Genomic DNA, 25,328 nt, shown 5'->3' with positions numbered 1-25,328 from the left:
TCTGCTGATCTGCCACGAACAATACATTCTGGTACAACGCAGAACAGGAACAGGCCCTTCGGCCCACAATGTCCATGCTGAACATGATGCCGTGTTAAACCTATCCCCTCTGACTGCACGTGATCCATAGAAATATGTGCAGGAGTAGGCCATTCGACCCTTCTAGCACTGCCCGACACACACACACACTAGGGACAATTTACAATTGTACCAAAGCCAACTAAACTATAAACCCGCACGTCTTTGGAGGGCGGGAGGAGACCTGGAGCACCCGGGGAAAGCCCACGCAGGTCACGGGGAGAACGTGCAAACTCCGCGCAGACAGCGCCCGTGGTCGGGATGGAACCCGGGTCTCTGGCGCTGGGAGGTGGCAACTCTACCGCCGTGCCACCGTGCCGCGTGAATGTGGAGAGTGAAAGATGAAGGGAGATAGAAAGCCACAGATGGAAGCAGAGCAGAGAATTTACTAATGTGTGTCCACGATGATAATCTGTCAATTAATTAAATGGCAGCTCTGATCTATTTATATGATGATAACCTCATAAGATAATTAATAAAAGATGAGGGAGACCACTCTGAACTATTAGCTGCACAACCAATCTTGAGCGTTCGAGATTCAAGCGTGTTTAGTCACCATGTCCACCAGCAATGGAACAATTAAATTCCTGCATAACACGCCTGTAAATGCAGTAACATACAAATAAATATAATCATCCAAAAACAAAAATGGGTGGCGCGGCGGTAGAGTTGTTGCCTCACAGCGCCAGAGCCCCGGGTTCCATCCCGGCTACGGGCGCAGTCTGCGCGGAGTTTGCACGTTCTCCCCGTGACCGGCGTGGGTTTTCTCCGCGATGTTCGATTACCTCCCGCACTCTTAAAGTTTGTAGGCGAATTGGCTCGGTGTAAATGTAAAATTGTCCCCAGTGTGTGTAGGATAGTGTTAGTTCCATTTAGTCTATTGTCACGTGCACCGAGGTACAGAGAAAAGCTTTCGTTGCTGAAAGGAAGCATGCAGGTACAGCAGGCGGTGAAGAAAGCCAATGGTATGTTGGCCTTCATAACAAGAGGAGTTGAGTATAGGAGCAAAGAGGTCCTTCTGCAGTTGTACAGGGCCCTAGTGAGACCGCACCTGGAGTACTGTGTGCAGTTTTGGTCTCCAAATTTGAGGAAGGATATTCTTGCTATTGAGGGCGTGCAGCGTAGGTTCACTAGGTTAATTCCCGGAATGGCAGGACTGTCGTATGTTGAAAGACTGGAGCGACTAGGCTTGTATACACTGGAATTTAGAAGGATGAGAGGAGATCTTATCGAAACATATAAGATTATTAAGGGGTTGGACACGTTAGAGGCAGGAAACATGTTCCCAATGTTGGGGGAGTCCAGAACAAGGGGCCACAGTTTAAGAATAAGGGGTAGGCCATTTAGAACTGAGATGAGGAAAAACTTTTTCAGTCAGAGAGTTGTGAATCTGTGGAATTCTCTGCCTCGGTAGGCAGTGTAGGCCAATTCTCTGAATGCATTCAAGAGAGAGCTAGATAGAGCTCTTAAGGATAGCGGAGTCAGGGGGTATGGGGAGAAGGCAGGAACGGGGTACTGATTGAGAATGATCAGCCATGATCACATTGAATGGCGGTGCTGGCTCGAAGGGCCGAATGGCCTCCTCCTGCACCTATTGTCTATTGTCTATTGTCTATTGCATGCTAACCAGCCAGCGGAAAGAACAATCTCTCCCTCCTAACCCCATTCTCGTGCCTTCTCCCCATAACCCCTGACACCCGCACTAATCAAGAATCTATCTATCTCTGCCTTTAAAATATCCACTGACTTGGCCTCCACAGCCGTCTGTGGCAAAGAATTCCACAGATTCACCGCCCTCTGACTAAAGAAATTCCTCCTCTTCTCCTACCTAAAGGAACGTCTTTTAATTCTGAGGCTGTGCCCTCTGGTCCTAGACTCTCCCACTAGTGGAAACATCCTCTCCATATCCAATTAAACGTATACTGCTGTCCATCTGAAATAACTGTTTCTTCATGTGATTGAAGAGAATCAAATCCACAATAACTATGCTGTTTGGTTTAGTTTAGTTTAGAGATACAGCGCGGAAACAGGCCCTTCGGCCCACCGAGTCGGCGCCGCCCAGCGATCCCCGCACACTAACACTATCCTACACACACTGGGGACAATTTTCACATTTTACCAAGCCGATTAACCGACAAACCCGTACGTCTTTGGAGTGTGGGAGGAAACCGAGGATCTCGGAGAAAGCCCACGCAGGTCACGGGGAGAGCGTGCAAACTCCGTACAGACGGCGCCCGTGGTCGGGATGGAACCCGGGTCTCCGGCGCTGCATTCGCTGTAAGGCGGCAACCCTACCGCTGCGCCACTGTGCCCGCCCTCAGCTGTTGAAGTGAAGGCAGAGGGTTTTGTCAATACCGAGCTTTTTTCTGTAACGTGGGCAAATGGGAGCATCTTGGTCAGCATGGATGACAATAGACAATAGACAATAGACAATAGGTGCAGGAGGAGGCCATTCAGCCCTTCGAGCCAGCACCGCCATTCAATGCGATCATGGCTGATCACTCTCAATCAGTACCCCGTTCCTGCCTTCTCCCCATACCCCCTCACTCCGCTATCCTTAAGAGCTCTATCCAGCTCTCTCTTGAAAGCATCCAACGAACTGGCCTCCACTGCCTTCTGAGGCAGAGAATTCCACACCTTCACCACTCTCTGACTGAAAAAGTTCTTCCTCATCTCCGTTCTAAATGGCCTACCCCTTATTCTTAAACTGTGGCCCCTTGTTCTGGACTCCCCCAACATTGGGAACATGTTTCCTGCCTCTACTGTGTCCAATCCCCTAATTATCTTATATGTTTCAATAAGATCCTCCCTCATCCTTCTAAATTCCAGTGTATACAAGCCCAGTCGCTCCAGCCTTTCAACATACGACAGTCCTGCCATTCCTGGAATTAACCTAGTGAACCTACGCTGCACGCCCTCCGTAGCAAGAATATCCTTCCTCAAATTTGGAGACCAAAACTGCACACAGTACTCCAGGTGCGGATGAGTTGGCTTGAAGGCCCTGTTTCTGTCCTGTACGACTATGACATAATGAGGGATGTTTTGTTTAAGCCGAAAATAGACACAAAAGGCTGGAGTATCTCAGCGGGACAGTTTGGTTTGGTTTGGTTTAGTTGATTGTCACTTTCGTTTAGTGTGGAGATACAGCGCGGAAACAGGCCCTTCGGCCCACCGGGTCCGCGCCGACCAGCGATCCCCGCACACTAACACTATCCTACACACGCCGGGGACAATTCACAATTATACCGAAGCCAATTAACCTACAAACCCGCACGTCCTTGGAGGAAACTGGAGCACCCGGAGAAAACCCACGCAGGTCACGGGGAGAACGTGCAAACTCCGCACAGACAGGACTCGTGGTCAGGATCAAACCCGGGTCTCTGGCGCTGTGAGGCAGCAACTCTACCGCTGCGCCACCGTGCCGTAACGAGGTACGGTGAAAAGCTTTTGTTGCGTGCTCACCAGTCAGCGGAAAAGACAATGCATGATTACAATCGAGCCGTCCACAGTGTACAGATGCAGGATAAGGGAATAACGTTTAGTGCGAGGTGAAGTCTGATTAAAGATAGTCCAATGAGGTGGATAGTAGTCCAGCACTGCTCTCTGGTTGTGGTGGGATGGTTCAGTTGCCTGATAACAGCCGGGAAGATACTGTCCCTGAATCTGGAGGTGTGCGTTTTCACTCTTCTGTACATCTTGCCCGATGGGAGAGGGGAGAAGAGGGAGTGGCCGGGGTGAGACTGGTCCTTGACTATTGTTGAGATTACCATTACTGTATGCATACTGTTTACTCTGTGTTTCAGGTTTAGATCGATATGGGCCAAACGCAGGCAGGTGGGACTAGTGTAGATGGGGCATGTTGGTTGGTGTGGGCAAGTTGGGCCGAAGGGCCTGTTTCCATGCTGTATCACTCCATGACTATTACAAAGCATATTATGAACATTATAAAGGATATATAGCTATAATAATGAATGGTATGTTTATCCTTTCTTTCAAAAAGACACTTCTTTAAAAGACCTTACTATGATGGATCCTGTTAAGTGTTATGAAGGTACAATGTATCTTTATCAGGCGTTATGTGCCTTTTCTGTAGAATCTGTGAATATACCAAAGGTGAAAGTTGATCCGTGCAGGCAGCATCTGTGGAGAACATGGATAGGTGACGTTTCACAGAGTGCTGGAGTAACTCAGCGGGTCAGGCAGCATCTGTGGAGAACATGGATAGGTGACGTTTCACAGAGTGCTGGAGTAACTCAGCGGGTCAGGCAGCATCTGTGGAGAACATGGATAGGTGACGTTTCACAGAGTGCTGGAGTAACTCAGCGGGTCAGGCAGCATCTGTGGAGAACATGGATAGGTGACGTTTCACAGAGTGCTGGAGTAACTCAGCGGGTCAGGCAGCATCTGTGGAGAACATGGATAGGTGACGTTTCACAGAGTGCTGGAGTAACTCAGCGGGTCAGGCAGCATCTGTGGAGAACATGGATAGGTGACGTTTCACAGAGTGCTGGAGTAACTCAGCAGGTCAGGCAGCATCTCAGGAGAGAAGGAATGGGTGACCCCTTCCCAGTTCTCCCTCTATCTTCCTGTCTCCAACTATATCCTTCCTTTGTCCCGCCCCCCTGACGTCAGTCTGAAGAAGGGTCTCGACCCGAAACGTCGCCCATTCCTTCTCTCCTGAGATGCTGCCTGACCCGCTGAGTTACTCCAGCATTTTGTGAATAGAGACAAGTTAGTGGTGGGGGGGGCAGAAGATTGTTGTGAGAGCTAGCATAGACTGGATGGACCGAATGGTCTCTCTCTTTGCCGTTAGGAAGCGTGGAAACGCACCCTTCCCTTGAAGATTTGCCTCTTTCTCCTCTCTGAAGCTCTGAGGTGAGACGTGGAAAATGGAAGAACATTTTGTTTGTTATAGGTTTCTTGGACCGAGCCGTTCCCTGCTAGTTGCCTGCAAGTCTTAAGCGGCAGTAATCTCTGCAGTAGCACAAGATGCAGACTGGCCGGTAATCCACAAAGCACCTGCTCTTTTGCCCATGTTGAGTGACTTTCCTGCTTGCTCAATTTTGATTTTAAACAAGAACACCTTGATCCCATCCGAGTCAATCTGTTCCTGACATGGATGGTCGGGCAAAATGGCGCGCGTTGACAGCAGCGTGCATGGGCGTTGTGACTCCGCCCGTGTCGCTCTGCACGCATATCTGGGCGTGTGGATCGAGCTGCCGGAGGAGGCAGGTACCACTGCAACGTTTCAAGACACACTTAGTGGATCAGACAGAGTAGGAAGGAACTGCAGGTGCTGGTTTACACCGAAGATAGACACCAAATGCTGGAGTAACTCAGCGGGACGGGCGGCATCTCTGGAGGGAAGGCATGGGTGATTTTGTACACCTCTATAAGATGGGCGACTGAGAGCCAGTCTGAAGAAGGGTCTCGACCTGAAACGTCACCCATTCCTTCTCTCCACAGATGCTGCCTGACCCGCTGAGTTACTCCAGCACTCTGTGAAACGTCACCTATCCATGTTCTCCACAGATGCTGCCTGACCCGCTGAGTTACTCCAGCACTCTGTGAAACGTCACCTGTCCATGTTCCCCACAGATGCTGCCTGACCCGCTGAGTTACTCCAGCACTCTGTGAAACGTCACCTATCCATGTTCTCCACAGATGCTGCCTGACCCGCTGAGTTACTCCATGTATCCATGTGCCTATCCATGTATGCACCTGTCTGAATGTTTCTTAAACCTTGCGATCGTCCCGGCCTCAACGACACCCCTGGCAGCTCGTTCCGGACATCCACCGCTCTCTGTGTGGAAAAGTTTGTACCTCGAGATCCCATGAAATCCTTCCCATTCTTTCTCAGCTCCTGAAACTACCTCCAACTAACACAGCCACACATTGATTCATTCCCTCTCGGCCCAAAACATTCCTGGACGCACATTCCGTTCTGGAACATTTCTCTCCAATGCCGTCTTAGTCTTCCCCACCAGCGTCTGTGTTTTCCCAGGGTCCCAATATAGTTCCAAGGGAGTCTCGCGTTTAGTTTTGCCCAAGTATTGCCCTGGGCACTACAGCCGGGCAAATTCTGATGTTTCCACTTAAAACTTTGGGGACTGACGCTCAAAAGAAATCCCCCAGATCTTCCCTCAACAACCCCCTACCGCCCCCCCCCCCCCCCCCCGCACCCCCCCCCCCCCCGCCCCACCCCCCCCCCCCCCCAGGTTTGCATTTCTTTCCCTTCAGTTTTGATGCCTGCCTTAGAGGGAGTACAGAGAAGGTTCACCAGATTGATCCCTGGGATGGCAGGACTTTCATATGAAGAAGGACTGGATAGACTGGGCTTGTACTCGCTGGAATTTAGAAGACTGAGGGGGGATCTTATAGAAACGTACAAAATTCTTAAGGGGTTGGAGAGGCTAGATGCGGGAAGATTGTTCCCGATGTTGGGGAAGTCCAGAGCCAGGGGTCACACCTTAAGGATAAGGGGGAAGTCTTTTAGGACCGAGATGAGAAAACATTTCTTCACACAGAGAGTGGTGAGTCTGTGGAATTCTCTGCCACAGAAGGTAGTTGAGGCCAGTTCATTGGCTATATTTAAGAGGGAGTTAGATGTGGCCCTTGTGGCTAAAGGGATCAGGGGGTATGGAGAGAAGGCAGGTACGGGATACTGAGCTGGATGATCAGCCATGATCATATTGAATGGCGGTGCGTACAGGCTCGAAGGGCCGAATAGCCTACTCCTGCACCTATTTTCTATGTTTCTATGTTTCTATGTTACTATCCTAAGATGGCAGCTTTAGATTGTGATGTGTTAGGAGATCTCCACCACTGATAGATACTCTGAAGATAAACACTGATATTCAGTATTTAAGTATTCAGTATTCAAATATATATATATATATATATATATCAGTCTGAACATAGAGAAACATAGAGAATATGTGCAGGAGGAGGCCATTTGGCCTTTCGAGCCAGCACCGCCATTCATCGTGATCATGGCTGATCATCCACAATCAGTAACCCGTGCCTGCCTTCTCCCCATATCCCTTGATTCCACTAGCCCCTAGAGCTCTATCTAACTCTCTCTTAAATTCATCCAGTGATTTGGCCTCCACTGCCCTCTGTGGCAGAGAATTCCACAAACTCACAACTCTCTGGGTGAAAAAGTTTTTCCTCACCTCAGTTTTAAATGGCCTCCCCTTTATTCTTCGACTGTGTGTGGCCCCTGGTTCTGGACTCCCCCAACATTGGGAACATTTTTCCTGCATCTCGTTTGTCCAGTCCTTTTATCATTTTATATGTTTCTATAAGATCCCCTCTCATCCTTCTAAGTTCCGGTGAAGAGGGGTCTCGACCCGAAAACGTCACCCATTCCTTCTCTCCAGAGATGCTGCCTGTCCCGCTGAGTTACTCCAGCATTTTGTGTTTAAACTAGCATCTGCAGTTCCTTCCTACACTTTTTATATGTATATGCTTTATATGTGTGTGTGTGTGTGTGCGTGTCTGTGTGTGTGTGTATATATATATATATATACATATATATGTGTATATATGTGTGTGTGTGTATATATATGTGTGTGTGTGTATATATATATATATATGTGTGTGTGTGTATATATATGTGTATATATATATATGTGTGTGTGTGTGTGTATATATATGTGTATATATATGTGTGTGTGTGTGTGTGTGTATATGTATATATATACACGTGTGTGTGTGTGTATATATATGTGTATATACATGTGTGCATGTGTATATGTGTGTATATATATATATGTGTGTGTGTGTGTATATATGTGTATATATGTGTGTGTGTATGTGTGTGTATATATATATATGTGTGTGTGTGTGTGTGTGTATATATATATATATACATACACACACACACACACACACACACACACACACACACACACACACACACACACACATATCATATCATATCATATACAGCCGGAAACAGGCCTTTTCGGCCCACCAAGTCCGCGCCGCCCAGCGATCCCCGTACATTAACACTATCCTACACCCACTAGGGACAATTTTTACATTTACCCAGCCAATTAACCTACATACCTGTACATATATATATATACTGAATATTATCGTGTGGAGTTTGCACGTTCTCCCCGTGACCCGCGTGGGTTTTCTCCGGGTGCTCCGGTTTCCTCCCACACTCCCAAAGACGTGCGGGTTTGTAGGTTAATCGGCTTCTGTCAGTTGTCCCCGGTGGGTGTCGGATAGTGTTGGTGCGCGGGGATCGCTGGTCGGCACGGACCCGGTGGGCCGAAGGGCCTGTTTCTGCGCTGTATCTCTAAACTGCAACCTCCGGACTCCGCACTCTGCCTGCCGTCTGATGAGCAAATGGACAGGGTCAGCGAAGCGATTAATGAGTCTCAGCGGTGGGTAACGCGGCCGGCTCGAGACGCATGAGCTTGTGTTCCTGTGGGGCAAACAGGCCACAGACTGGCAGGGGGGTGTATCAGTCCCCCTCCTTCCTTCCCCATGCCCCGAACCAACTCTCTCCTTCAGGGCTCCCCATCTGTCCCATCTAATCTTCCAACCACATTCCCGCTGGATTGACCTACGACCCACTCTGCAAATATGTCAGTTCTGTTTATTGTCACGTGTACCGAGGTACAGTTAAAAGCTTTTTTGTTGCGTGCTAACCGGCCAGCGGAAAGACAACGCATGATTACAATCGAGCCGTCCACAGTGTACAGATACATGATAAGGGAATAATGTTTAGTGCAAGGTAAAGCCAGCAAAGTCCGATCAAGGATAGTCCGAGGGTCACCAATGAGGTGGATGGTAGTTCAGCACTGCTCTCTGGTTGTGGTGGGATGGTTCAGTTGCCTGATAACAGCCGGGAAGAAACTGTCCCTGAATCTGGAGGTGTGCGTTTTCACACTTCTGTACCTCTTGCCCGATGGGAGAGGGGAGAAGAGGGACTGGCCGGGGTGAGACTGGTCCTTGATTATGCTGCTGGCCTTGCCGAGGCAGCGTGAGGTGTAGATGGAGTCGGTGGAAGGGAGGTGGTCTGGGCTGCTGGCCTTGCCGAGGCAGCGTGAGGTGTGGAGTTTGGTTGAGTTTATTGTCACGTGTACCGAGGTACAGTGAAAAGCTTTTGTTTTGCTGCTAACCACTCAGCGGAAAGACAATCCATGATGACAATCGATCCATTTACAGTGTACTGATACACGATAAGGGAATGACACTTAGAGGAAGACGGAGTCAATGGAGGGCAGGTTGGATTGTGTGGCCAGTTGCCTTATGAAAGGACTGTTGATTCACGCTATACACGTGTGTAGGAAGGAACTGCAGATGCTGGTTTAAACCAAAAAAGCTGGAGTAACTCAGCGTTTCGGGTCGATCTGAAGAAGGGTCTGGACCCGAAACGTCACCCGTTCCTTCTCTCCAGACGTGCTGCCCGTCCCCGCTGAGTCACTCCAGCAGTTGGCGTCGATGCCCGCTATTCACAAGCCGCTCTTAGGCGTTGCTCTGAGGGCTAACGGAATCAAGGGATACGGGGAGAAAGCAGGATTGTGGATGATCAGCCATGATCACGTTGAATGGCTGTGCAGGCTCGAAGGGCCGAATGGCCTCCTCCTGCACCTATTGTCTAAGCTTCTATGTTCTCCTGGAACAGCTTTCCCGAAGTGAAACTCATGTAGCAGGACGTGTAAACTGAATGGGAGCCCCTCTTACTCCGACATGGGCCTCCCATTCTCCCGAAGGGAATTCCTCCAATAAACTTTCCCTCTCCCTTCGTCCTGCCCCACTCTGTTTATATTACCATCACAAATGTTTTTATTTAAGAGCTGCTCCCTTTAATTTGCGCCCAAACGATGTGGCTCTTTGTTTAGTTTCCTGTCAGGCTCTGCTGGTGAAGATGTCGAGGCCTGGCCTTCACTCTCCCAGGAATCTGCCTGCCTGAGCCTCACTGGCACGCTGCCAAGAGGAGATGCAACAGCTTTTTCTTCACAGCCCGCGGCGGCCTAAGATTCAGGCCTCGGCTTTTCACTCACGGCCGACGCTGTTCAATTTAGTTTCGTTTGGCGACACAGCTAGGGGTCGCCAACTATCTCACTCCCAAATAAGGGGCAAAAGGGGTGACGTCACCGCCCCGCGCCCCACGTGACCTCGCCCAGCCAGCAGCCACGTGCTCCCGCTCCACCAAAGGTGGCCGCCCGGGCTGGGAGGCGGGTTGCTACGCAATCTCCGCTAGGCCGTGCCTGGGCCTCCAGACCTACACTGTCTGGGTCTACAGTGTCCGAGCCTACAGCGTCCGGGCCTACAGCGTCCGGGCCGATAGCGTCCGGGCCTATAGTGTCCGGGCCTATAGTGTCCGAGCCTACAGTGTCCAGGCCTACATTGTCCGGGCTTACACTGTCCAGGCCTACAGCGTCCAGGCCTACAATGTCCGGGCCTACAGCGTCCGGGCCTACAGGGTCCGGGCCGACAGTGTCCGTGCCAACAGTGTCCGTGCCTACAATGTCCGGGCCTACAGTGTCCGGGCCTACAGCGTCCGGGCCTACAGTGTCCTAGCCTACAATGTCCAGGCCTTCAGTGTCTAGGCCTACAGCGTCCGGGCCTACAATGTCCAGGCCTACAGCGTCCGGGCCTACAGCGTCCGGGCCTACAGTGTCTGGGCCTACAGCGTCAGGGCCTACAGCACCCCCCAGGCCTAATACGGGACAAGGGCAGTCCCGTACGGGACAAACCAATTTAGCCCAATATACGGGATGCCCCAGCTAATACGGGACTAGATACAGCGCGGAAACAGGCCCTTCGGCCCTGCGAGTCCTCGCCAACCAGCGATCACTCCACATCGTACACTAGCGCTATCCTACACACGCTAGGGACAATTTACGATTTTTTACCGAAGCCAATTAACCTACAAACCCGCACATCTGGTAAAAATCTGGAGCACCCAGAGAAAACCCACGTAGGTCACGGGGAGAACGTGCAAACTCCGTACAGACAGTGCCAGTGGTCAGGATGGAACCCGGGTCTCTGGCGCTGTGAGGCAGCAACTCTACCGCTGCGCCACCTACAGTTTGTGTGTGGCCTCGCTCTGGCAATGGAGGAGGCCCAGGACTGATCTGAGAATGTCTCTGTTGTGTAGGAAGGAACTGCAGATGCTGCTTTACACCGAAGATGGGCACAAAATGCTCAGCGGGACAGGCAGCATCTCTGGAGAGAAGGAATGGGTGACGTTTCGGGTCGGGTCTGAAGAAGGGTTGTGACCCGAAACGCCACCTATCCATGTTCTCCAGAGATGCTGCCTGACCCGCTGAGTTACTCCAGCACTTTGTGAAACGTCACCTATCCATGTTCTCCACAGATGCTGCCTGACCCGCTGAGTTACTCCAGCACTCTGTGAAACGTCACCTATCCATGTTCTCCACAGATGCTGCCTGACCCGCTGAGTTACTCCAGCACTCTGTGAAACGTCACCTATCTATGTTCTCCACAGATGCTGCCTGACCCGCTGAGTTACTCCAGCGCTTTGTGTCTATCTGCATCAGAATATCTCTGTTCACTACCTGAGTTCATAAGGTCATTAGTTATAGGAGCAGAATTAGTCCATTCGGCCCATCGAGTCTACTCCGCCATTCAATCATGGCTGATCTATCTCTCCCTCCCAACCCCATTCTCCTGCCTTCTCCCCATAACCCCTGACACCCGCACTGATCAACAATCTATCTATCTCTGCCTTAAATATACCCACTGACTTGGCCTCCACAGCCGTCTGTGGCAATGAATTCCACAGATTCACCACACTCTGACTAAAGAAATTCCTCCTCATCTCCTTCCTAAAGGAACGTTCTTTAATTCTGAGGCTGTGCCCTCTGGTCCCAGACTCTCCCACTAGTGGAAACATCCTCTCCACATCCACTCTATCCAGGTCTACACTGTGGGATCTTTTGAACGGAAGGCCCAAGCCTTGGTTTAACACGCGTTAGTGCGTCAGTGCGGTGAGATTCCCACTGTGAACTTGGCTTTTTACAATTCTCTACCAGCACAAAGTGTAACTGTGGTGTTCACTGCACCACGGGCACTTTGTTAGGAAGGAACTGCAGGTGCTGGTTGAAGCCCAAGATAGACACAAAAAGCTGGAGTAACTAACTGTTCAGTCTCACTCTCTGCTTCAGGACCAAGGCAGTCTGACGCCATCTGGTGGCAGAGCAGACCCTTGATGGTAAATAAACCAACATGGTCCAAGCGCACGATCCATGTTCATAAGTTCTAGGAGCAGAATTAGGCCATTCGGCCCATCGAGTCTACTCCACCATTCAATCATGGCCGATCTATCTCTCCCTCCTAACCCCATTCTCCTGCCTTCTCCCCATAACCCCTGACACCCGCACTAATCAAGAATCTATCTATCTCGGCCTTAAAAATATCCACTGACTTGTATACACTGAAATTTAGAAGGATGAGAGGAGATCTTATCGAAACGTATAAGGTTATTAAGGGGTTGGACACGTTAGAGGCAGGAAACATGTTCCCAATGTTGGGGGAGTCCAGAACAAGGGGCCCCAGTTTAAGAATAAGGGGTAGGCCATTTAGAACGGAGATGAGGAAAAACTTTTTCAGTCAGAGAATTGTGAATCTGTGGAATTCTCTGCCTCAGAAGGCAGTGGAGGCCAATTCTCTGAATGCATTCAGCAGAGAGCTAGATAGAGCTCTTAAGGATAGCGGAGTGAGGGGGTATGGGGAGAAGGCAGGAACGGGGTACTGATTGAGAATGATCAGCCATGATCACATTGAATGGCGGTTCTGGCTCGAAGGGCCGAATGGCCTACTCCTGCACCGATTGTCTATTGTTTATTGACTTGGCCTCCACAGCCTTCTGTGGAAAGAATTCTGACTAAAGAAATTCCTCCACATCTCCTTCCTAAATGAAGTGTAGGAAAATAACTGCAGATGCTGGTACAAATCGAAGGTATTTATTCACAAAATGCTGGAGTAACTCAGCAGGTCAGGCAGCATCTCAGGAGAGAAGGAATGGGTGACGTTTCGGGTCGAGACCCTTCTTCAGACTGATATCAGGGGGGCGGGACAAAGGAAGGATATAGGTGGAGACAGGAAGATAGAGGGAGAACTGGGAAGGGGGAGGGGAAGAGAGGGACAGAGGAACTATCTGAAGTTGGAGAAGTCAATGTTCATACCGCTGGGCTGCAAGCTGCCCAAGCGAAATATGAGGTGCTGTTCCTCCAATTTGCGGTGGGCCTCACTATGGCACTGGAGGAGGCCCATGACAGAAAGGTCAGACTGGGAGTGGGAGAGGGAGTTGAAGTGCTGAGCCACCGGGAGATCAGGTTGGTTGAGGCGGACTGAGCGAAGGTGTTGAGCGAAACGATCTCCGAGCCTGTGTTTGGTTTCGCCGATGTAAATAAGTTGACATCTAGCGCAGCGGATACAATAGATGAGGTTGGAGGAGGTGCAGGTGAACCTCTGTCTCACCTGGAAAGACTGTTTGGGTCCTTGGATGGAGTTGAGGGGGGAGGTAAAGGGACAGGTGTTGCATCTCGTGCGGTTGCAGGGGAAAGGGTTGGGGTGGTTTGGGTAGGAAGGGACGAGTGGACCAGGGAGTTACGGAGGGAACGGTCTCTGCGGAACGCAGAGAGGGGAGGGGATGGGAAGATGTGGCCAGTGGTGGGGTCCCGTTGTAGGTGACGGAAATGTTGGCGGATGATTTGTTGGATCCGCTGGCTGGTGGGGTGGAAGGTGAGAACGAGGGGGATTCTGTCCTTGTTGCGAGTGGGAGGAGGGGGAGCAAAGAGCGGAGCTGCGGGATGTAGAAGAGACCCTAGTGAGAGCCTCATCTATATTGGAGGAGGGGAAGCCCCGTTTCCTGAAGAATGAGGACATCTCTGATGCCCTAGTGTGAAACACCTCATCCCGGGCGCAGATGCGGCGTAGACGGTGGAATTGGGAGTAGGGGATAGACTTTTTGCAGGAGACCGGGTGGGAAGAAGTGTAGTCCAGATAGCTGTGCGAGTCAGTGGGTTTATAGTAGATGTCCGTCACTAGTTTGTCTCCTGTGATGGAGATGGTGAGGTCCAGAAACGGGAGGGAGATGTCGGAGATGGTCCAGGTATATTTAAGGGCAGGATGGAAATTAGAAGTGAAGTGTATGAAGTCAGTGAGTTCTGCATGGGTGCAAGAGGTAGCACCAATGCAGTCGTCGATGTAGCGGAGGTAGAGTTCGGGGATGGGGCCGGTGTACGTCTGGAACAGGGATTGTTCGACGTACCCGACAAAGAGGCAGGCGTAGCTAGGGCCCATGCGAGTGCCCATAGCTACGCCTCTGGTTTGGAGGAAGTGGGAGGAGTCAAAGGAGAAGTTGTTAAGGTTCCTAAAGGAACGTCCTTTAACTCTGAGGCTGTGACCTCTGGTCCTAGACTCTCCCACTAGTGGAAACATCCTCTCCACATCCACTCTATCCAGGTCTTTCACTATTCGGTACGTTTCACGGTGAGGCAGCAACTCTACCACTACATCACTGCTGATCTCCCAACTTCTAACTCAGTAATCTGACTGATGAAGGCCAATGTGCTGGAAGCCTTTTCCACCAGCCTATCTACCTGTGGCTCGTGTAACTTGGGCGGCACGGTGGCACAGCGGTAGAGTCGCTGCCTTACAGCGCCAGAGACCCGGGTTTAATCCTGACTACGCGCGCTGTCTGTACGGAGTTTGTACGTTCTCCCCGTGACCTGCGTGGGTTTTCTCCGGGCGCTCCGGTTTCCTCCCACACTCAAAAGACGTGCAGGTTGGCAGGTTAATTGGCTTTGGTATAAATGTAAAATTGTCCCTAGTGGGTGTAGACAATAGACAATAGACAATAGACAATAGGTGCAGGAGTAGGCCATTCAGCCCTTCGAGCCAGCACCGCCATTCAATGCGATCATGGCTGATCACTCTCAATCAGTACCCCGTTCCTGCCTTCTCCCCATACCCCCTCACTCCGCTATCCTTAAGAGCTCTATCCAGCTCTCTCTTGAAAGCATCCAACGAACTGGCCTCCGCTGCCTTCTGAGGCAGAGAATTCCACACCTTCACCACTCTCTGACTGAAAAAGTTCTTCCTCATCTCCGTTCTAAATGGCCTACCCCTTATTCTTAAACTGTGGCCCCTTGTTCTGGACTCCCCCAACATTGGGAACATGTTTCCTGCCTCTAATGTGTCCAATCCCCTAATTATCCTATATGTTTCAATAAGATCCCCCCTCATCCTTCTAAATTCCAGTGTATACAAGCCCAGTCGCTCCAGCCTTTCAACATAAAAGGATGGTGTTAATGTGCGGGGATCGCTGGTCGGCGCGGATTCGGTGGGCCGAAGGGCCTGTTTACGGACTGTCACTCTAAACTAAACTTGAGAACTCATATCCACATTGTTAAATGAGAGACTCAGGGATGTGCAGTAAATGCTCAAAAGCAGTCTAGTTGCTCAAAGTGGTGATAATCTCACTATCTCTCTGACCATGAGAGGACTGCATGTGTAGGAAGGAACTGCAGATGCTGGTTTTTCACTGAAGATGGCCACAAAGCGCTGGAGTAACTCAGCGGGACAGGTAGCATCTCTGGAGAGAAGGAATGGGTGACGTTTCGGGTCGAGACCCTTCTTCAGACTGAGAGTCAGGGGAGGGGGAAACGAGAGATATGACAATAGACAATAGACAATAGGTGCAGGGGGAGGCCATTCGGCCCTTCACGCCAGCACCGCCATTCAACGTGATCATGGCTGATCATTCTCAATCAGTACCCCGTTCCTGCCTTCTCCCCGTACCCCCTGACTCCGCTATCCTTAAGAGCTCTATCTAGCTCTCTCTTGAATGCATTCAGAGAATTGGCCTCCACTGCCTTCTGAGGCAGAGAATTCCACAGATTCACAACTCTCTGAGTGAAAAAGTTTTTCCTCATCTCCGTTCTAAATGGCCTACCCCTTATTCTTAAACTGTGTGTGGCCCCTGGTTCTGGACTCCCCCCAACATTGGGAACATGCTTCCTGCCTCTAACGTGTCCAACCCCTTAATGATCTTATACGTTTCAAGAAGATGGAAGGAACAAGGTGTGAAAACGAGACATCAAAGGGGACGAGGTTCAAGGAAAATGTGGAATAGATCGTTGTTAGCGCGGGGGAAGGTGACAACGAGACACACAAAGATAACATTTAATCAGGAGGACAGTCAGACTGGTGGGAGAACTAGGATGGGGGAGGGGCAGAGAGAGAGGGGAAGCATGGGTTACTTGATAGAGAGATGACTTGAAACGTCACCCATTCCTTCTCTCCAGAGATGCTGCCTGTCCCGCTGAGTTACTCCAGCATTTTGTGTCCATCTTCGGTTCAAACTGGCATCTGCAGTTCCTTCCTGCCCAGGACAAAAAAGGTCAGTGTGGGAATGGGAGGGGGAGTTGAAGTGTTTGGCAACCGAGAGATCGCGTGGGTTAACCTTTTAGGCGTTCAATAGAGTTGGCAGACCATCAGGCCCAGGGCACTGATGCTGCCTGGCAGAGGTCCTTCTGCAGTTGTGCAGGGCCCTGGTGAGACCACATCTGGAGTACTGTGTGCAGTTTTGGTCTCCTAATTTGAGGATTTGCGTATAGGAGCAAAGAGGTCTTTCTGCAGTTGTACAGGGCCCTGGTGAGACCATACCTGGAGTATTGTGTGCAGTTTTGGTCTCCTAATTTGAGGATTTGAGTATAGGAGCAAAGAGGTCTTTCTGCAGTTGTACAGGGCCCTGGTGAGACCATACCTGGAGTATTGTGTGCAGTTTTGGTCTCCTAATTTGAGGATTTGAGTATAGGAGCAATGAGGTCCTTCTGCAGTTGTACAGGGCCCTGGTGAGACCATACCTGGAGTATTGTGTGCAGTTTTGGTCTCCTAATTTGAGGATTTGCGTATAGGAGCAAAGAGGTCCTTCCGCAGTTGTGCAGGGCCCTGGTGAGACCGCACCTGGAGTACTGTGTGCAGTTTTGGTCTCCTAATTTGAGGAAGGATGTCCTTGCTATTGAGGCAGTGCAGTGTAGGTTCACCAGGTTAATCCCCGGGATGGCGGGACTGTCATATGAGGAAAGATTGGAAAGACTGGGCTTGTATTCACTGGAGTTTATAAGGATCTTGTGGAGACGTATAAAATTATAAATGGACTGGACAAGCAATGATCGTCAGTGAAAAAGCCCGTTCTTGGGTTCAAACGCCCTCAAAACCAAATGCATCACCTGCTCTCGCTCAGTGTTACAACACACATGACAAGTGCCATATTAACCTGGCAACTAGATACTGGGTTGCAGTGATGGGTGTCCCTGGAAGTCATTCAGCGCAGGTCTATGTGCCGTGTGGACAGTTCCCTTTATCTAGTATCACAAGAAGCTGGAGTAACTCAGCGGGTCAGGCAGCATCTCAGGACAGAAGGAATGGGTGATGTTTCGGGTCCAGACCCTTCTTCAGACTGACCTTTATCTCAATCACTTAATCATTTTGTAAGGCGCAAAATCGCCTTGTTTTAAACCAGGGGGCCGACGTCAGGAACTGCAGATGGTGGTTGACACACAGACAAAAAGACACAAAGTGCTGGAGTAACTCAGCGGGTCAGGCAGCATCTGTGGAGAACATGGATAGGTGACGTTTCACAGAGTGCTGGAGTAACTCAGCGGGTCAGGCAGCATCTGTGGAGAACATGGATAGGTGACGTTTCACAGAGTGCTGGAGTAACTCAGCGGGTCAGGCAGCATCTGTGGGGAACATGGATAGGTGACGTTTCACAGAGTGCTGGAGTAACTCAGCGGGTCAGGCAGCATCTGTGGAGAACGTGGATAGGTGACGTTTCACAGAGTGCTGGAGTAACTCAGCGGGTCAGGCAGCATCTGTGGAGAACGTGGATAGGTGATATGTGAGCCCATCAGGCCCACGGTGGCGCAGCGGTAGAGTTGCTGCCTCACAGCGCCGGAGACCCGGGTTCCTTCCTGACTGCGGGTGCTCTCTGTACGGAGTGTGCACGTTCTCCCCGTGACCTGCGTGGGTTTTTTTCCCGGGTGCTCCGGTTTTGATCCCACACTCCAACGACGTGCGATTTGTAGGTTAATTGACATCGGTAAAAATGTAAATTGTCCTAGAGTGCAGGATAGGCAATAGGCAATAGGTGCAGGAGGAGGCCATTCGGCCCCTCGAGCCTGTACGCACCGCCATTCAATGTGATCATGGCTGATCATTCTCAATCAGTACCTCGTTCCTGCCTTCTCCCCATACCCCCTGACTCCGCTATCATTCAGAGCTCTATCTAGCTCTTCGTGTGCTGATGGGCGTGGACTCGGTGGGCCAAAGGGCCTGTTTCCACACTGTATCTCTTAAAGTAAAGTCTAAAAAAATCAAGTCATAACTTCCTGCAGAATCAGGTGCATAGGCCGAACAAAGACCTTATCATATCATATCATATATATACAGCCGGAAACAGACCCTTCGGCCCACCGGGTCCGCGACGCCCAGTGATCCCCGTACATTAACACTATCCTACACCCACTAGGGACAATTTTTACATTTACCCAGCCAATTTACCTACATACCTGTACGTCTTTGGAGTGTGGGAGGAAACCGAAGATCTCGGAGAAAACCCACGCAGGTCACGGGGAGAACGTACAAACTCCTTACAGTGCAGCACCCATAGTCAGGATCGAACCTGAGTCTCCGGCACTGCATTCGCTGTAAAGCAGCAACTCTACCGCTGCGCCACCGTGCCGCCATGCTGGTGCAGAGATAAGTCCCCAGTTTATTTTAGTTTAATTCAGTTTAGTTTATTGTCACGTGTACCGAGGTACAGTGAAAAACTTTTGCCGTTGCGTGCTGACCGGCCAGCGGAAAGACAATGCATGATTACAATCGAGCCGTCCACAGTGTACAGATACATTATAAGGGAATAACGTTTAGTGCAAGGAAAAGTCTAGTGAATTTCATACGTTCATGAAGTCATGTGATCGGAGTAGAATTAGGCCATTCGGCCCATTGAGTCTACTCCACCATTCAATCATGGCCGATCTATCTCTCCCTCCCAACCCCATTCTCCTGCCTTCTCCCCATAACCCCTGACACCCGCACTAATCAACAATCTGTCTACATCTGCCTTAAATATATCCACTGACTTGTGGCCTCCACTGCCGCCTGTGGTAATGAATTCCACAGATTCGCCACCCTCTGACTAAAGAAATTCCTCCCCATCTCCTTCCTAACGATACGACCTTTAATTCTGAGGCTGTGCCCTCTGGTCCTAGACTCTCCCTCTAGTGGAAACATCCTCTCCACATCCACTCGATCCAGGCCTTTTGCTATTCGGCACGTTTCAATGAGGTCCCCCCCCTCGTCCTTCTAAACTCCAGCGAGTACAGGCCCAGTGTCGTAGAGTCACAGAGTGATACGGCGTGGAAACAGGCCCAACTTGCCCACAGCGGCCAACAATGTCCCAGCTACCCTCGTCCCGCTTGCCTGCGCTTGGTCCCTAACCCTCAAGTGGCGCCATCTTGTGGCGGACGGCGGTGTAGCGTGAGCTGACGGATGCCGCCGCCCGTGTGCTTGCAGAGTCGTACTCGGTGCGTTGCAGCGATGGCAGCATCTCCACCTCGGTGGCCTCCGTGCAGCCCCAGGCGTCCACCAGCTCGGCGCCCAGCTCGCCGGGCTCCAAGCGCTCGGTCAGCACGCTGAAGAAGTGGCTGACCAGCCCGGTGCGCAAGCTGAGCGGCGGTGGCAGTGGCGGCAAGGCCGGCCGGTGGGTGAAGAAGCTGGAGAGCAAGGGCAAGAAAGAGGAACGGCGGAGGAGCGCGGACGACCAGGGCAGGAGCATCGACCTGGGCATTGTCAACAGGGGCAGCGATGCCCACGATGGGGTGAGTGCCCACAAACCCGCACACCAACACCATCCCACACACACACTGGGGACAATTTACACTTAGAAACATAGAAAATAGGTGCGGGAGTAGGCCATTCGGCCCTTCGAGCCTGTACGCACCGCCATTCAATGTGATCATGGCTGATCATCCAGCTCAGTATCCCGTACCTGCCTTCTCTCCATACCCCCTGATCCCTTTAGCCACAAGGGCCACATCTAACTCCCTCTTAAATAAAGCCAATGAACTGGCCTCAACTACCTTCTGTGGCAGAGAATTCCACAGATTCACCACTCTCTGTGTGAAAAAAAACATTCTCATCTCGGTCCTAAAAGACTTCCCCCTTATCCTTAAGCTGTGACCCCTGGTTCTGGACTTCCCCAACATCGGGAACAATCTTCCCGCATCTAGCCTCTCCAACCCCTTAAGAAATTTATATGTTTCTATAAGATCCCCCCCTCAGTCTTCTAAGTTCCAGCGAGTACGAGCCGAGTCTATCCAGTCTTTCTTCATATGAAAGTCCTGCCATCCCAGGGATCAATCTGGTGAACCTTCTCTGTACTCCCTCTAAGGCGTGAATTAAGCCAATTAACCGACAAACCTCTACATCTTTGGAGTGTGGGAGGAAACCGGAGCTAGGAACCAAGTCGTCTATGTACGATTCTGATGACAGATGGAGATGCAAGTGTCTCCCTAACAAAGTGTAGTTCAGTGTTGAGATACAGCACGGAAACAGGCCCTTCCCACTGTACTCTATTATGAACTTTAGTTCTGAGGCTGTGCCCTCTGGTCCTAGACTCTCCCACTAGTGGAAACATCCTCTCCACATCCACTCTCTCCAGGCCGCTCACTGTTCGGTACGTTTCAATGAGGTTCCCCCCCCCTCATCGTTCTAAACTCCAGCGAGTACAGGCCCAGTGCCGACAAACGCTCATCCGATGTTGACCCACTGGGATCATTCCCGTAAACTTCCTCTGGACCCTCTCCAGGGCCAGTACGTCCCTCCTCAGATATGGGGCCCAAAACTGCTCTCCAAACCAAAGATACTAGAGGAACAATTTGGACCACTCCGTCGAAATCGCCCATACTGAAGTGTAGTACGCAAAGGAGCGTAACGTCCGCCATTTTAGGAGGCAACCAAAGATACTAGAGGAGCAAGATAGACCACGCGACCCTAACAACCAAAGATACTAGAGGAGAAAGATAGACCACTCGACCCTAACAACCAAAGATACTAGAGGAGCAAGATAGACCACTCGACCCTAACAACCAAAGATACTAGAGGAGCAAGATGGACCACTCGCCCCTAACAACCAAAGATACTAGAGGAGCTAGATAGACCACTCGACCCTGACAACCAAAGATAATAGAGGAGCAAGATAGACCACTCGACCCTAACAACCAAAGATACTAGAGGAGCAAGATAGGCCACTCGACCCTAACAACCAAAGATACTAGAGGAGCAAGATAGGCCACTCGACCCAAACAACCAAATATACTAGAGGAGCAAGATGGACCACTCTGTTGAAATCGCCTATACTGAAGTGTAGTACGCAACGGAGCGTAACGTCCACCATTTTAGTAAGCAAAACCCGCCGTTCGCTCTGCCTCTCGCAGTGTAATCAGTGTTTTGGGGGAACAGTATGTGTGATGATACCATTAAAATGCAGAATATATCTCATCTATCACTTCACAGATTTTTGTTATTTTTCTTTAAAAATGTTTCTGCAAGTTTCTGCCGACTAAAATGGCCGCCGTGACACACTGGGTCGAGTGGTCTATCTTGCTCTGCTCTGTTGTCTGTGCTCAATACTCCAAATGCGGCCTAGTCGAGCCTCAGAAATCCGTCCCTTCACCACCGAGGCAATCGGACTCTTTGTTGTTCCCGACAGAAGGGCTGGAAGGATGGACCGCCAAGCCCCCGGGAGGGCGGAGAAGAGCAGATGACGGAGGTCATTCCGGAGGCACCTCCATTCCCTCCTGATGCCCCAAAGGAGGAGGCGGAAGAACAGGATTCTGCAGTAAGTCCACGTTCATCCTGTATTGTGATTGGACTGTCGCAACCTTCTGGTTGAGGGTCGACTGGGCTTGTATTCACTGGAATTTGGAAGGATGAGAGGGGATCTTATAGAAACGTATAAAATTCTTAAGGGATTGGACAGGCTAGATGCAGGAAACATGTTACCCATGTTGGGGGAGTCCAGAACCAGGGGCCACAGTTTAAGAATAAGGGGTCGGCCATTTAGGAATGAGATGAGGAAAAACCTTTTCACCCAGAGAGTTGTGAATCTGTGGAATTCTCTGCCTCAGAAGGCAGTGGAGCCCAATTCACTGGATGTTTTCAAGAGAGAGTTAGATATAGCTCTTAGGGCTAACGGAATCAAGGGATATGGGGAGAAAGCAGGAACGGGGAACTGATTTTGGATGATCAGCCATGATCGTATTGAATGGCAGTGCTGGCTCGAAAGGCCGAATGGCCTACTCCTGCACCTATTTTCTCTGTTTCTATGTAAGCTCCATATGTGAACAGGTTTGTCGGTTAATTGGCTTGGCGTAAAGGTAACTTGTCCGCAGTGCGTGTAGGGTAGTGTTGGTGTTCAGGGATCGCAGGACGGCGCGGTCTCGGTGGGCCGAAGGGCCTGTTTCTGCGCTGTATCTCTAAACTAAACTGAACCACTGCAGTGCCCTGTCATTGCCGAATGCGTTCGAGCCAAACAGCTTCTCTAAGCTGCAGTCAATTACTGTTTTATTGCGATAATGCAGCAGATGCACACGTTCATAAGCGATAGGAGCAGAATGAGGCCATTCGGCCCATCGAGTCTACTCCGCCATTCAATCGTGGCTGATCTATCTCCCCCTCCCAGCCCCATTCTCCTGCCTTCTCCCCATTACCCCTGACACCCGCACTGATCAAGGATCTATCTATCTCTCTCTGCCTCAAAAATGTCCATTGATATCCATCTTCTCATCGATTTGGTTTGCAAGATGTCCACACACAGATAATTCTCTTTGAGTCTGAGTTTAGTTGATTGTCACGTGTACCGAGGTACAGTGATAAGCTCTTTGTTGCGTGCTAACCAGTCAGCGGAAAGACAACGCATGATTACAATCGAGCCGTCCACAGTGTACAGATACATGATAAAGGGAATAACGTTTAGTGCGAGGTAAAGTCCGATCAAGGATAGTCCGAGGGTCACCAATGAGGTGGGTGGTAGTTCAGCACTGCTCTCTGGTTGTGGTGGGACGGTTCAGTTGCCTGATAACAGCTGGGAAGAAACTGCCCCTGAATCTTTAGGTGTGCGTTTTCACACTTCTGAACCTCTTGCCCGATGGGAGAGGGGAGAAGAGGGAGTGATCGGGGTGAGACTGGTCCTTGATTATGCTGCTGGCCTTGCCTAGGCAGCGTGAGGTGTAGATGGAGTCGATGGAAGGGAGGTTGGTTTGTGTGATGGACTGGGCTGCTGGCCTTGCCGAGGCAGCGTGAGGTGTGGATGGAGTCAATGGAGTAGGGAGGTTGGTTTGTGTGATGGACTGGGCTGCTGGCCTTGCCGAGGCAGCGTGAGGTGTGGATGGAGTCAATGGAGTAGGGAGGTTGGTTTGTGTGATGGTCCGGGCTGCTGGCCTTGCCGAGGCAGCGTGAGGTGTGGATGGAGTCGATGGAAGGGAGGTTGGTTTGTGTGATGGTCTGGGCTGCTGGCCTTGCCGAGGCAGCGTGAGGTGTGGATGGAGTCAGTGGAAGGGAGGTTGGTTTGTGTGATGGTCCGGGCTGCTGGCCTTGCCGAGGCAGCGTGAGGTGTAGATGGAGTCGGTGGAGAAGGGAGGTTGGTTTGTGTGACGGTCTGGGCTGCTGGCCTTGCCGAGGCAGCGTGAGGTGTGGATGGAGTCGGTGGAGAAGGGAGGTTGGTTTGTGTGACGGTCTGGGTTCCAATACTGGCTGGTGACCTGCCATCATGTCCCTGAGCGGCACTGTGGCGCAGCAGTAGAGTCAGAGACCCAGGTTCGATCCCGACCACGGGCGCCGTCTGTACGGAGTTTGCACGTTCTCCCCGTGACCTGCGTGGGTTTTCTCCGAGATCTTCGGTTTCCCCCCACACTCCAAAGGCGTGCAGGTTTGTAGGTTCATTGGCTTGGTATAATGATCAACTTGTCCCTGCCGTGTGTAGGGTAGTGTTCGTGCCTGTTTTCGTGCCGAAGGGCCTGTTTCCGCGCTGACTCCCTCAACGAAAAGTTCTACGTGTAGGAAAGAACTGCAGATGCTGGTTTAAATGGTAGACGCAGAATGCTGGAGTCACTCAGCGGGTCAGGCAGCATCTCTGGAGAGAAGGAATGGGTGATGTTTCGGGTCGAGACCCTTCTTCAGAGGTAAACGACAAGCTCGGTCGATTCAAGGCCTGAGGATAACCCGCAGGGAGACCTTCATTAAAAGGGACTCAAGCCGTTCTATCGCCCTCTGCTTCAAATGTCACATTTTCCAAGCTGACCTTTCAAGCAGCACTAAAGCACAGTAATTGAGATTTAGCGCAGGCTGCCCGGTTCACAATGGACTTGTGACCTCAATGCATAAAAATCGACGACACTTTCGTTGATGCGAATGTAGAATGGAACGTGCACAGTTAATGGCAAGACCCTAAACAGGGTGTACAGATGGATCTTGGGGCCCAAGTTCATAGCTCTCTTGAAGTGGCAACAATAGACAATAGACAATAGGTGCAGGAGGAGGCCATTCGGCCCTAAGAGCCAGCACCGCCATTCAATGTGATCATGGCTGATCATTCTCAATCAGTACCCCGTTCCTGCCTTCTCCCCATATCCCCTGACTCCGCTATCATTAAGAGCTCTATCTAGCTCTCTCTTGAATGCATTCAGAGAATTGGCCTCCACTGCCTTCTGAGGCAGAGAATTCCACAGATTCACAACTGTTTTTCCTCATCTCCGTTCCAAATGGCCTACCCCTTATTCTTAAACCGTGTGCCCTGGTTCTGGACTCCCCCAACATTGGGAACACGTTTCCTGCCTCTAGTGTGTCCAATCCCTTACTAATCTTATATGTTTCAATAAGAGACCCTCTCATCCTTCTAAATTCCAGTGTATACAAGCCTAGTCGCTCCAGTCTTTCAACATATGACAGTCCCGCCATTCCAGGAATTAACCTAGTAAACCTACGCTGCACGCCCTCAATAGCAAGAATGTCCTTCCTCAAATTGGGAGACCAAAACTGCACACAGTACTCCAGGTGCGGTCTCACTAGGGCCCTGTACAACCTCAGAAGGACCTCTGTACTCCTATACTCAAGTCCTCTTGTCACAAAGGCCAACATGCCATTGGCTTTCTTCACTGCCTGCTGTACCTGCATGCTTACTTTAAGTGACT

At 50.7% G+C, this 25,328-nt stretch overlaps 1 protein-coding gene across 2 annotated transcripts in view; it reads left to right on the top strand.

Moving 5' to 3' along the window:
• LOC144611911 (triple functional domain protein-like) overlaps window positions 1-25,328 on the top strand; it is a 131,387-nt gene that overhangs the window by 49,978 nt on the left and 56,081 nt on the right. The window contains exons 3-4 of one of the 2 annotated variants that reach the window (XM_078431233.1): window positions 19,654-19,958; window positions 21,854-21,979. In XM_078431233.1, coding sequence (XP_078287359.1) covers window positions 19,654-19,958; window positions 21,854-21,979 — 431 coding nt within the window. Of the gene's footprint in view, window positions 1-19,653; window positions 19,959-21,850; window positions 21,980-25,328 lie in introns of both variants that reach the window. The other variant, XM_078431232.1, reaches the window with a different exon arrangement.

Source organism: Rhinoraja longicauda, chromosome 42 (genome assembly GCF_053455715.1).
Source record: "Rhinoraja longicauda isolate Sanriku21f chromosome 42, sRhiLon1.1, whole genome shotgun sequence".
Classification (NCBI taxonomy): Eukaryota; Metazoa; Chordata; class Chondrichthyes; order Rajiformes; family Arhynchobatidae; genus Rhinoraja; species Rhinoraja longicauda.
This window is presented reverse-complemented; position numbering and strand designations above follow the sequence as displayed.